The following is a 13,913-nucleotide window of genomic DNA, read 5'->3' as shown; positions in this document are numbered from 1 at the left end:
GAAAGAAAGAAAGAAAGAAAGAAAGAAAGAAAGAAAGAAAGAAAGAAAGAAAGAAAGAAAGAAAGAAAGAATAGGATAGGAACTACTCCGTTATCCTTGTTTCCTACCGGAAGACTATCGGCGCTACACCGTCCTTCACTTTGTTTTGAGGTGAGTTGGGAGTAATACAACGAGGAAAAATCTATCTTTGAATGGTTATGTGGGCATACTCACGCTCTAATATCATCGCGTGATTGTAAACTCTTTTTTTCTGCTCAACTGAGATTTCCGTACCACACCCTCTATAAATGTTTACGTTTTTACTTAAATAAAAGGAAACGTGCTGGTGGCACCTGCATTATGGTCAGCACCCGGTAGTAATGGCACCAAAAGCAGCTGATGTTTCCCTGTTTCCTCACTGTCACGCTGAAAAGTAACGGCATAATAATGAAACTTAAGTTTAGAGCTCACTGCTCTAACGAAACGCAAAAAATTCCAGTGTTAAGTGCATATGTCTAGTAAAATTGCTTATTTCTTAGCCACTGTTTCAAATTTTAACGCAAAATCTTGGAAGTCAATGTCTAATGTGTGGATTTTCCATTGCCTTATCCCAGCAAGCACAGTGTGGATGTGGTCAAACTGAGTCTATCTGGGAATAAATTACCAGATGATTGCTTGTGATGGTTGAGAAATACTTATATATATACTTTATTGTTCTCACAGTGGAGAAATTCACTTGTCACATCGGCTCAATAGGCTGAGTGCAGCCTAGGACAGAAACTGTCTTTCACACTAGCTTATTTAATCTCTTTCTGTCCCACTCTGTGCTGCCAGGGGCCCAGCAGACAACAGCGTAGAAGAGGGCTGATGCCACCACAGAGTCATACAAGGTTTTAAGCAGCAGCCTGGACACTCCAAAGAATCTCAGCCTCCTCAGAAGGTGGCTCTGGTCTTTGTTGTACTTTTACTTGTACTTTCTTACTTTCCCTAAGTTGTTCATGGTTATTAACTCAAACAGATGAGATACTAGAGGCACAATCTTTTTGTATATCTGTTTTGTTTACTGTTAACTATGGAGTCTTTATAAATGAATAACGCTTTCAATTCTACTTCATAAGACTAATCAAAATATTTTTCTCTTTTCATCTCCCAGATTATTGTTTAATATGAGTGCTATATTGTCCGGACTGCGGATGGAGCTGTCTCATACATGTAAACTCCAGGGGGTAGAGAGCAACTAAGTTTTAGAAATGTCTGTACTGTTTACCTTTGCTAAACATCCTCTAAAGGAAACCTTTCTTCACACCAAAGTAAGCCTGACCAGAAAGGCTTACCCATTATTTCCGGGACGGTGGTCATTAGGATGGCCAGTTCAAAGAAGCATTCGCACACAGACTACTGCTCCATCATGGAAGATAAACCCGAGGCCTGTGTTCACTAGAGCTCTTGGGTTTGGAGAAAAGCTTGCAATTGTAGACAGCACAGGGAGGCACAGCTACAAGCAGCTGTACTGCAGCAGCTTGGGACTCGCAAGTAGAATCAGTACAACCTTAAACTGCAGTTTTGGGGATCTGGATGGAAGAAGAATATCCTTCCTGTGTGCAAACGATGCTTCCTATGTGGTGGCACAGTGGGCATCTTGGATAAGCGGTGGGACGGCGGTGCCACTCTACCGGAAACACCCTCTTTCAGAATTGGAGTACATCGTCTCTGATTCCCAGACATCACTGCTTGTAGCAGCACACCCTTATGGAGAAACCCTCCAACCACTGGCACAGAAGCTGGGGCTTCCTCTGCTGACGCTTCCTCCTGCACCTGACCTTTACACTTTAGCTGAGGTTGCTACTCCTTCGGTTGAGGAGGAGAATGTCATCTCAGACTGGGCAGGTCGACCGGCTATGATCATCTACACCAGCGGTACCACAGGGCGCCCCAAAGGGGTCCTACACACACACAGCAGCATTCAAGCCATGGTAACCAGTGACTTTAATTTTGTATAAACAGTGATAAGTGCCATGAACCTGATAACATTGTGTGATGTTTCTCCTGAAATGTTTGTTTGTTTGCTGAACTAAAATGTTTTTAATCATCACAAAAACTATTATTCCAGACAATATTTCAGGTAAATATAAAATCATAGTTTAATTTATTAATGTAGAATTATTCAATGCATCATATTTCCACATAAAGTAGATGGTTTTTAAGTTGCAGACACAACCCTTAGATAAATGCATATGTAAGGTTCAAAAGAAATCAAAAGAAAAGCTCCAGGCACTCTGACATCAGGGTTTTAACTTGCACCTGTGGTTCTCAAACTGCCATTAAATGCCATAAAAACCCTTGAAATTATATGTTTTTTTCTGGTTTACAAACTAAAACAGTTCAACAGCTCACAAACTTTGATGAAGATAATCTAAAGGTGTGTAGCTACTCCAATACTAAGTGTGAAAGGAACAGAAACCAATAATTAGCTTAAAAAAAGAAAAGTAGTGATGTGAAGGACCAAAGGAAAGTTTTCCTAAATGCCATAAAAAGCCTTGAAATTATACGTTTTTTTTCCTGGTTTACTAACTAAAACAGTTCAACAGCTCACAAACTTTGATTAAGATAATCTTAAGGTGTGTAGCTACTCCAATACTGAGTGTTAAAGGAACAGTAACCAATAGAGTAGCTTAGATAGGGAAAAGAGAGTAGTGATGTGAAGAACCAAAGGTAACTTTTCAGATGGAATATGGTATGACGTCACACACCATTCCTCTGTGTTGTTCTCCAGTCTTACCGGTATATTTACAAGCCGAGGCACTGTCTTTACAAATAGTCCCTCCCTGCCAAGAGAGAACAGCTTAGTGTAGGAGCAAAATTGTGGAAAGCACATCCAGCGGATTTAAATCACATTTGAGGATGATCTTTTGTCAAATGAGTTGCGTACTTCTTCACTAGACATGTCTCTCCGGGGGGGGACATGTCAGGATTCGGGTCAGAGAACCCTTCCCCTAAGCATTAACCCTCTGTTTGCCCATCCCCAGCTGGGTCCGACTCATTAAGGGCCGTCCCAAACCACGTAGTGCGTAGGGTGAGGGGACCGTTCAGACTTTAAAGAGGGAGTCTGCATAAGTGCAGACTCGCAGGGATTGAGCAGCGACTATTGGGGGAGGAAAGAAAACGTTAAAATGTAAGTTCCGCTGGTTTGCAGAAAGTCCCAAGTTGGGAAAAATAAACAAAGATGTCATTATTTCAAAAAAGAAAGTTACTCTTTAAAATAGCCTTTTTTTTTATGATTTTAGGAATGTATCTTAAAGAAAGGGGCAAAAATGTAATGTCTTATCAACCTGCGCCACAGAGCTACAGTCATTCACATTGCTATGGCAACATAGTGAATGACTTTGAACGCCTCTTCCTTTTCGTTAGAGGAAGAGGCCGTCACATTCTCAATTATGCCCCAACTGTGGTTAGAAATTTAGCTTATTGCTCCTTTAAGTGTCATTTATTTTAAAGAAGCATGACAACATTTTCTGATGATATTGCCACCTGTGTTGTAACCGCTAGGGCTGGGTAAAAAAATTGACCTAATCAATGTCATATTAAACACAAGTTTGCACTTTGTGTTTAATATGACAGGAAAAAATGAAATACATGAGTATTTTGAAACACAGTTGAACCACTTTCATTGTTGTAAAAACAGAATCGAAATTAATCGATTTAGAACTGTATGAATCAAAATCGAATCGATTCAGGACTTTTGCGAAAATACCCAGCCATAGTAACCACAGAACTTGACCAGTTTTTTTTTTTTTTATTTAATTTAATTTATTTTATATATTTTTTAACCTTATGTGTATGTAGGGAGTTGCCGTTGCTGTCTGAATTGAGCTGGATGCTGGTCACCTCTGGGTATCCACAAAATCAAACTTGATTGTAACTCTTCAGTTGTTTGCAAGGTTGGACCATTTGACATTGACTTACTTGATGTCACATTCTCAGAAACGGCGCAGGAACTTCCGACCTGAAGTTAATTCAGGAAAAATAGGCTACAGGCTTATAGATGCATGGGTGCTGATGTACTGAGGTGTCAGTCTGCTCATCAAACTGTTTTAGTCGTAAAGGTTAAAATAAAAAGGCTATTTTAAGATATCTTTCAGTAAAATGTACAATTTTCTCATTCAAATGAATTAATTTACATTGTTTCAATGGCAATAAAGGCAAAAAAAAAAAAAAAAATAGTTCATCCCATTTAGTTAACAAAATGGTTTGAATCCAGACTGTTATGTAAACTGATCTTGAACTGAACTGGAAAATTAGCCTAGGGAAAGATATGACTCTAAGATGGACATTTTATATGAACCAAAAGGAAATAAGCAGTTTTTCTTCTTTTCATTTTTAGTTTTTCTAAAGAATTAAGAACTTTTGTAACTTTTAAAATGGGGATTAGAAATAGAGCCCTTTAGACTTTACGTTACTCAGTTTCGCAAAACTTATCTCACTGCTTGGCATCATTTTTAATAAATTTTACATATGGTCTTTAATATGTAAATTTTTTTTTTTTACTATATTAACATACCTCTAAAATATATCCAAACATCGAAGTCAGCGGTAAAGTTGAAAGAAATAATTTCCTTTTACCTCACTGTTGGAAGCTGTAAGCAACGTAATTTTGTTGTTGCTACACTTGGTGTGTACAAAATGACAAATTCAGTCTAATAACCTGCAGTTTTCTTTAGGTTTTAAGCTGCATTATTTAGAATCTACCATAAAATGCTTACATATAATAGAGCTACACATATTTATGTTCCAATGATGGAATGAAACAAACATTTAGAAACAATGAAAAGATTTTTCTTTATGCCGTTCAAAGTCAAGAGAGAAATTTTCTGAGTATTTATAGTCAAATGAAGCCTAATTGTCCAGCCGCCTGGTTAATGAAATCACTCTGAACCGAGGCAGAGCTCCAGCTGATTCTTACTGTACCTGATGAATGAGCGAGCGATTGATTTCCTGGAAGGGACGGCCAATAGACTGTCAGGATTCTTGGAAAGTGCTGTTGGTAAATTGATTTGAATTAAGAAATATTAAGTTTAGTGTTCCTGGGTGTGCTATCGACAAGGCTCCCAGTGATAAAACGTAGACCACTTAAAAAAAAACAACCTACATTTATGTAACTTGAATCACTAAAAGACATTGTGACCATGTTCTGGTGGATAATGGCTTTTCATAATGAAATGTCAATCATTGTTTTTGGGAAATGTTTTGTGTTTTACCCTTTAAAGTGGAAAAACGTTTGCCTTTGGTGTGAATATAAGTTCTTTGTGTAACTTAAAATCCAGAAACACAATTTTGTTTCTCAGAAGCTGTCTTTGCAGGATTTCTTTTCAGTTTTTGCTGAAAAAATGTCACGTTTTCAACAAGAAGATAAAAATGTTTTTGCCGGCTCAGTTTTCCATTCCACATGCACTGCTGATGCTGCCAAAGATAGCAGAGGTGCACAGCGACTAATCATCGCTCGTCTCCCCTCCCTTCAACGAAAGGCAGGGAGTTTTTCATTATCAAAAGGTTGTGCTTTTGATAATGAAGGAATAAATGAAATTTTGATTGTTTACCTCACCTTGAACATATTGGCTTTTATGTCCTGGAGTTCTGAACTGATTTCTATGCTTATTCTCATTTGAAATCGTATTTTATCTCCCTACTGTTCAGGAAAGATAAGTGCTAACAGTTGTTCTGCTCAGCCTAGGAAGAACGATTAAAAAAAATATTAGAAGCAATTAAAAAAAAACTGTTTTAAATTATGACAGCTGCTTTAAGAAAATGTTTGGTTGTAATTTTGTTCCTCTTTCCATTACAGTTAAACATGTTGTGACTCCATGCTGGTAAATTGGTCCAGAGCAGCTTTAATGATGGCAGTAATTTGCTTTCAGGGAATGACAGAATATAAAATATTTTTTGTGGTTTTGACTACACTAAGTAGTATGTATCATTGGCACACATGCCAATAAGGGTTGTAGAGATACAATATTAATTTTCTTTAATCCTATTTGTTACCAAGTAATGGAGAAAACTCCTGATGTAAAAAATGTGTCTTCAAAACTTATTTGTTACTTGTTTTTTACACAAAATCGAAGTTTTTTTTGGTAATCAAAAGTACTTCTATAAATAGGTCTTCATGCTTTTCTTTGGATTTTAACTTTTTCTGTTATTTGATAGCTAATAAGGTCTGGACTAGGGCTGCAACTAACAATTATTTTGCAAGTTGATTTATCTGTTGATTATTTTTCAATGATTGGATTCATAAGCGGATCGCCAAAGGTTCCTTAAAGAGGACTTTTTACGATATCAAACCTGGTGAAACTAAAACTTTTCCACCTGAGGAATTGAGCATATTGGCTGACCAAAATGTTGTTTTTCAATCTTAAATGCAAAATGTTCATATATTTTTGAACAATCCTGATATAATTACTGCTTTAAGTGGGTGGCTCTGTCAGCTAAAGGCATGTTTTAATAGTTCCTATACTCCATTTAACGATTAATTGATCACTAAATTAGTTGAAGATTATTTCTATAATCGATTAATCTGATTAGTGGTTTCAGGCCTAGTTGGGACTCAGAAGTTTTCTGTATCAAAAGCTGTGAGATAAAGACTTTCTTAAATATTGTGCAATTTGATTTCATTGTCAGCAAATTAGATAATTTTAATCCACTCGTTTTTTCCACCAGCCATTCCAGATACTTTTGATATTGAAGCACACAAAATCTTTTTTTTATTACCAGATCTCACCTTGTTTTTTTGGCGGGGGGGTTTCTACCACCTTATAGGTCCAGTGTTTGGTTTCTGAGTGGGCGTGGACTAAAGACGACATCATCCTCCACACCTTGCCACTCCACCATGTTCATGGCATTGTCAACAAACTGCTGTGCCCCCTCTGGGTGGGAGCCACCTGTGTCATGCTTTCTGAATTCCAGCCTCAGAAGGTTTGATATTTAAACAATCCTGTTTCCATATCAGGTCCTCTTTCTGTCCTTTTCCCTCTCCGGGTTTTCTGCTTTCCTCACTTGTCCTTGCTTCATCTCTTCTCCCTCATCCCCTTTTATAAAGCTCTCCTCCTCCTGACTGTCAAACTAAGCGTTCGGTGCTCAGTGATGAATTGCCCTGTGTGGCTTTGTATGTGACCAATGCCGACTCACGGCAGGGGCTTAAGCAGCAGATCAATCGATGAGATGACATTGAAGGATGATAGTGCTTGTTTGGCCCTGAGAGGGGGGTGAGCTCTGTGTGTGTGTAGAAGTGTGAGTGTGGGGAGTGGAGGGGGGGTTGAGTGGCTTAAAAAGGTGCATCTTTGTTGATACTTGAAAGCTTCTCTTTAAGTAAAGAACTTAGTATAATATAAAAAAATAAATGGGATATAGAAACAATCGTACAAAATTCAGCCTTTTACACCAGGGACCAGTTTATTTGTTGTTTTTCTTTGCAGAAAAAACTCTTCAGGTTCCAGCTCGATAACATGAACAATCATTTTTCCTTTGAGAGCTTTGAAAACTAACCTTAAAAGCTGAGTGCACGACTGCGTTCATTCGACTTTACTTTGAAACATTAATTTAAAAAAAATATATATATATGCTCTGTGTTATTTTGCAATGGAATAAAACAAACACACTGTAAAAGGCATCACCTTTTATGGTGTTAAGCAAAAATACTGAAGTGTTAGAAATTCCAGAAGACAAAGGGAAGGAGCATTTTTTTTTTTTTTTACCTAAAAACAATGTTTTACCAAAGTGACCTTGATGAGAGACTGATGAGCACTCAGCTTGGAAAACCTTAGGTTATTTTTCTATAGTTCCAATTCAAGGTCTTATCTTTGAACATTTATTCTATATACAGCCATTGAGAAATGCTCAGTATAGGTAATAGCAGTAATTATTGAAGCTTTAGAGTGCGGCGGATCAATATTGCTAAAGATGGATGGATGGATGACAATTTAGACAATTTATTTGCTGATTTTAATTTTATAACATTATTTGTGTAATTTCTTTATTTTTTTTAATTAATCAGTTGGATCAATCACTTACTGTACAAATTTGTGGCTGGCTCGTTGATAGACATGCAGGCTACTTAACTCCGACAGATTTTAAATGGATTGCAGAATTGACCCAGTTTATGCATAAATAACTCTCTGAGTTCTCGTTTTTTTTTTCATATAGATGCAAAAACACAATGAAATAAATAAATTTAAAAAATGGCGTTTTTTTATGGGTAAATGTTTGTAAATGTTTCTGTGAAAAGGATTGATGAGCTATAGAGTCACTAAAAGCACTACAAAATTTGTGAGTTTAAAAAGAACTCACTGTTTATATAAGTATTATAAAAGCTTAAAAGCTTTCATTATTCAGGATTGCTGCTTTAGACAAGTAAAGACAATTAGAATAGCTGGTTATATTATATTTGATCAGTTTGTTAAATTCTTCCAACCTGGACGTGAACAGTAAGTACAGTCTTTTAAAATAATTTTTAAATAAATATAAACATGTCACTTGCAGAAATGGATTCTTTACCCAAACCAGTGTATTAAAACTATATCACTTAAGGGTGATAGCTGCAAATTTGAAGGATTTTTTTTCCCCAAGTTGTAGCAGGTCGTTATTGAATAAGGAAACTGAAGTTATGGACAGCGGGTCAGCTGTCAGCGCTGCTGCACACTGACACCCAGTCTGGCTCCAGCATTGAGGGCAAAGCTGAGCTTTCGGCAAACAGAAGTTGTTTAGGATGCAGGCTGCAGCTCTGGGGGTCCTCAGCAGATCTCGTCCCCTAGGTGGAGACCAGCTCCTTGATAGACATAAATTACCTTCTCTTCCATTTCGGAGTGAACTTTGTTGAAGCGCTTCAATGCACTTGATAGACACATCCCAGAGTGGTCAGAGCACGCTCAGTTAATCATCCTTCTTTCTGTTCAAAACCAGGTTTACTTTATGTTCTCTAGCTTCCAGATCGGCTTCTGATTATGTTGTCAGCATATCTTCTGTTTTTTTGTGATAGCTAATTTTTTAGAGATGAGGAAAAGTCAGATGAAGTTTTATAGATAATAAAAAGGTGAATCAATGAGGTAACTTGATGGAAAAAGTGGTGTTGCTGAACGTGGAAGTGATAGCTGGAGAAGGTGCATTTTTCTCTGTGAGTACATATCCAGGTGTGGATGTATATGGGAGAGACTGCAGAGGCGATGGAGCAAGAAATTACAAAATGTAGAGAGAAGGTAAGTGAATGTTAGATAGCAGGAGGAGGTAGGGGTGAGAGAGAAAGATGAGAGGAATGTGTGAGGTCAGGGATGAGAAAAGGGAATGAAGATGAAGCACTTGGGAAATTAAAACAGAATGAGCACAGAAGAAGGGAGGATAAGTAAAGTGAAAATGGAGAGGGGTAAAAGAGAATAATTTCCCCCCTCTTATGAATGAAGATAAACTTTAGAGAAGCTCTTTGGTTCCCTTCAGCTACTGCATGGTGTCCAACTCTGATGCATCCTCACACAGGTTCAGGGTGTTCTAGAAAAATGGATATATGTCATAATTAAAATGTATTTTTAGTGCAGGAGTCATTCATTGTTGTAATGGAAATTTTGCAGACAGCTTTAAAGTAACTAACAGCCTTAAAAGTGAAAGTAATGCTTAACAGCTAAATATGTGGTCTAGCACAGTGGTTCTCGATCCTGTTCCTCAAGTACCACTGCCCTGCATGTTTTAGAGGCCCCTTTGGTGTCGCACACCTCGGTTAAATGAATCGGCCATCTGCAGCACTTGGTGGCTGCTGAGGAGTCTATGCAGTTTAAAAATGATTTGAATCAGGTGTGCTGAAACAGAGAGATGTCTAAAACATGCAGGGCAGTGGTGCTTTAGGACCCGAACCGAGGACCACACACCAGCAGGGGGCCCCCAAGAGCACTTTTGTTTGATAATGAACACTGCTTTAAATGCACTTTAAAAATGACAAAGAGTTGATCAAACATTTAAAAACATGCTGTTCTGAACATACATATATAATTTATATAATTCTCTCATTTTGTTTCTTTTTAGTCATTAAAATGACCGCAGATGTTTAATGGAGGATAAAGGATGATGCAAAGCAGATGCGAACTTAAGCGTCCATCGTTGGAAGGTTTCCAAGACAGGTTCTAACAAGGGGCTAGCTACAATCTGCATTTTAAATTTGCTTTTGTTAAAAGATTTTCTGGCTTTAATGGTTGATACTAAATGGAGATACTAACTGCACAGAGGCAGAACGATGGAATTTGTTTATAATTCCAAAAAAGTAAAAAAAAAAAAAACAATCCACTGGACTTTGTTTCCAAGTTTGAAGTCCAGTGGATGTTTTTTTTTTTACTTCTTTGGAATCACTATGACCTGGGTGACTGAGAATCTTCGCCAGCAATTTGTTCATAAATAACCAGCATCTCTAATAGTGATATATTACCATGCTTTATGTGCTATTTTATCTGGTTATTGGATGCATATTGAATATGAACGGCTAATGAAGATGTTTATGGTGCAGAGCTGCAGTTATAGATTAGAGGTATGCCGTTGTCTTAACTAGGCTTCTTGCCTAATTGATCTACGTATTCACACTCACGCTAATCTCTCAGTTATACCTGCGCTTGTTACAATTCTTAGTGGTTTCTTTTATTAAAATGTGAAAGTGGTGTTATTAATTCCTTGACAACCATAATTGCAAATTCATGTCCAAATGTGTGTGGATACATTATATATATATTTGGAAGTCAAGGGATAAGAAGTATATTAAGTTGAGGGGTGCCAACTGAATGCCTAGGTATCTAATCTAATTATACTCCATATACTCCATGACTCCAGCAGTTACTTAATGTTTCTGATATAGTTGTAGTATTATTAATCCAATTAATGGCCTGACCTAATCCATACAGTGAATGAGCTGCTGTTTCAGCTATAGGTACCCTGTAAGAAGCGTTGTTGTGCTCCTTCTGATGTGACTTTTCCTCAATATTTATATGACAGGTATGTAAAGTGCACGCTTTGACTTATTGCCTTTTTTTTAGTAAAATGCATCCATTCTTAACATCAGCCATTAGTCAAAGAAGCGTGGTACGGCAGGTCTTTGTTTGGTCATCGTTGCTGCTCTGCCCTTCAGCAGTTGGCTGTTTCCTTCCTCCTGACCTTTACAAAGCTTGACTTTTTTTTGTCTTTTTCTGACATTGTGTTGACAGGTTTAATATGAGGCTGCCACAGACTTTACTCTGCCATTTACATCAAATGAAAGGATAAGATGTCGGGGGTTTTTTCCGTAGCACTAATGGAATAAATCTGGATGTTATAATTTAGTTTTCATTGCTCCCTTTGTTGCAGTCACTGCTTCTCTCTTAACCTTTCCTTATCATTTTTTTTTCTCCCATTTCAGCAATGCGTTCTCCTTATCTCAGCCTGACTCTTTCCCTCTCTGTGTTCCCCAGGTGTGGGAGATGCTCCTGAGCTTCAAGGCTCCAGTGGTTAATGTGTTCATGGCCGTGCCCACTATTTACTCCAAGCTGATCCAGTACTATGATCAGCACTTCACACAGCCTCATGTCAAGGATTTTGTCAAGGCAGTTTGCAAAGAGAGAATCAGGTACTTATTTGGGGCTCATCCAAAATGGATTAAAATGCCTTTAATTTTGAATTTTGGCATGAATATGTAGGTGCACATTTAGAGACATTAAGCTAATTTAGTTTAACATCCAGTACTGTCACATCAGTGACACGGCCCTTTTGTATAAAGTGCATATATATTGGATATGAAGTTTATGGTCCTAATCTTCAAAGATTCCAGGTGATCATGATTAGTATTTAAGAAATAAAACACAAATAACGATGATGATTTTTTTTTTTAATAGTGTGCTTTAGACAAGTATCTCAATGTGCTACAAGCAAAAGTAAAAAAGAGATTAAACTAATCAAGGATAAATAGAAAACATAATGTATCATTAAGCCTGGAGAGGTTGTCTTTATCGGTAACATTCTGTCAGCTTTACAGCCAGATTCGTCTAGATTAAACAGCTTGATTAACCTCCAGCGACTCCTCAGACAGCGGCTTGATCCATTATACTTCAAAACAGTGTAGGCCCATAATAACTAAATAAAACAAAAATATGCTTCTTGAGAAGCGCTTATAGAACATTGTGGGAAATAGAATATCTTCCCTTCCCAAGTTAGAGAGGGGAACTTTGGTTTGGTTTAGTTTCATATAGAATTGCCTTCAGCTGCATTCATGTATACTACTGTGAACGCTACCAATTGTTTACATTTTCACAGAATATCTTTCCATCCTCTGTCGTTGTACTAATCTCCTTTGTTGCCACAATGACTGCCTATGGGTTTGCACCGGGCTTTCGAACGTGCTAAAACTAATCTCAAAAACTGTGCCGACAATTACTGCTGGGTTTGTGGAATTGCTTTGCAGTTTTTAAGTATTGTATTTGCATATCCTCCACTCATAGCATTTGTGGAGTTTAACAATGAAGTATGATCTGCATGATTATGAAGGCTTGCAAAAACTAAAGGTTGCATGCACTGCCCTCTGATTTTGCACACCCAGGTACCGGTAGATTTAACTGAGATTTAGTATCTCTTTCTCAAGTGAGGAGCGGGCATCACATTTTCACAGCACTTTTCTCATCAATATGTGCAAATAAGGAGTAATAAAAAAATAAATAAATTTAAAAACAATCCACTAGACTTTGTTTGCAAGTTTGAAGACTTTTTGCTTCCCATCCAGGAAGTGTTTTTAATTCAAAATGTCAGAATTAGCGTTGAGTTCCAAGCTTTATTGATTAGCCCAGTGTTTAAAAACACTGTTTGCAATGTTGTATTGGCCTGATTTCACACATAACCAGCGTTAGTGTTGAAATGCCCTGAACAGATCCCTGGGGTAAGGCGCCCAGCTGTCAGTCAAAGGGCTGATAGGCTTATAGAAAATCAGCAAAGCAGCCTGAAATTTGGCGTAGTGGGGACTAAATTCAGAAACTAATTAATAATGCAACAATCTTTGCTAAGAATGTGCTGCTGAAATCTTCACTTCATTTTCACTTCAGGGAGACTCAGCTTATTTTCCTGTGGGACTCGCTTATATCTAATTGGATACTAAAGTGCAACCAAAGTGCATGATCACTATTTGTTTGTTCTCTCTTATATTAACAGTTATGCCAAATTCTTTTTAGTATATAGTGAAAATATCAGGTTTTCATTAATTGGTTCTTTCTAACATCAAGGGTTCCTTAAACTGTCTCAATGAGCCTTCATCCCAACAGATGCTTGCTGTAGCTACAGACTGGGATTAGAGGTGAAACCATTAACACTATTGTTTTTACAGCTGCATGTACAACACATGCCTGCCAGCATCTGAACCTCAGACTATTTGTTTATTAACCTATAGTGCATCTATCAAACCGTCTAATTCTTTTGTTCATGAAAGTTAACACTATTTTTTATTCCATGTCCTGCAGTCTTTTTATATATCTTTCTCCAAGAAAAATCAATAGCTTTATTTGGATTGTTTGTGCCGTTTCTCCTTTCAGATTGATGGTTTCAGGCTCAGCTGCTCTCCCTCTGCCCACCCTGCAGCGCTGGGAGGAGATCACAGGACACACGCTGTTGGAACGCTACGGCATGACCGAGATCGGCATGGCGCTTTCCAACCCTCTGAAGGGTCCACGAATCCCAGGTATGCAGGTTTGACTGCATCCGCATTTTCATTTCAATCAGTAAAATTCTCCCAGCATATGACAGGTGGCTACATGACACATTTTTAAACAAATCTTTCTTGTGCAGCCACTAACAAATACTAGTTTGTGGCCTTTGGTGCAGAGCAGTTTGTTTACTATTTCGATTTTTTACAAGAATTTAAAGTGTTTCACTAAGCTTCTATAAATAAGTTGAACTTTCTGTATATT

At 37.6% G+C, this 13,913-nt stretch overlaps 1 protein-coding gene across 2 annotated transcripts in view; it reads left to right on the top strand.

Annotated features, from left to right (window-relative positions):
- Window positions 1-126: 126 nt before the first annotated feature.
- acsf3 (acyl-CoA synthetase family member 3) overlaps window positions 127-13,913 on the top strand; it is a 45,941-nt gene continuing 32,154 nt past the window's right edge. The window contains exons 1-6 of one of the 2 annotated variants that reach the window (XM_015385185.1): window positions 132-150; window positions 814-919; window positions 1,133-1,952; window positions 6,787-6,942; window positions 11,439-11,593; window positions 13,539-13,684. In XM_015385185.1, coding sequence (XP_015240671.1) covers window positions 1,230-1,952; window positions 6,787-6,942; window positions 11,439-11,593; window positions 13,539-13,684 — 1,180 coding nt within the window. In that variant the 5' untranslated portion in view covers window positions 132-150; window positions 814-919; window positions 1,133-1,229. Of the gene's footprint in view, window positions 151-813; window positions 920-1,132; window positions 1,953-6,786; window positions 6,943-11,438; window positions 11,594-13,538; window positions 13,685-13,913 lie in introns of both variants that reach the window. The other variant, XM_015385193.1, reaches the window with a different exon arrangement.

This window comes from Cyprinodon variegatus, unplaced genomic scaffold (genome assembly GCF_000732505.1).
Source record: "Cyprinodon variegatus isolate N-32 unplaced genomic scaffold, C_variegatus-1.0 Scaffold15, whole genome shotgun sequence".
In the NCBI taxonomy this organism is placed as follows: domain Eukaryota; kingdom Metazoa; phylum Chordata; class Actinopteri; order Cyprinodontiformes; family Cyprinodontidae; genus Cyprinodon; species Cyprinodon variegatus.
Note: the sequence above shows the minus strand (reverse complement) of the source record. Positions and strands in the feature narration are given on the sequence as shown.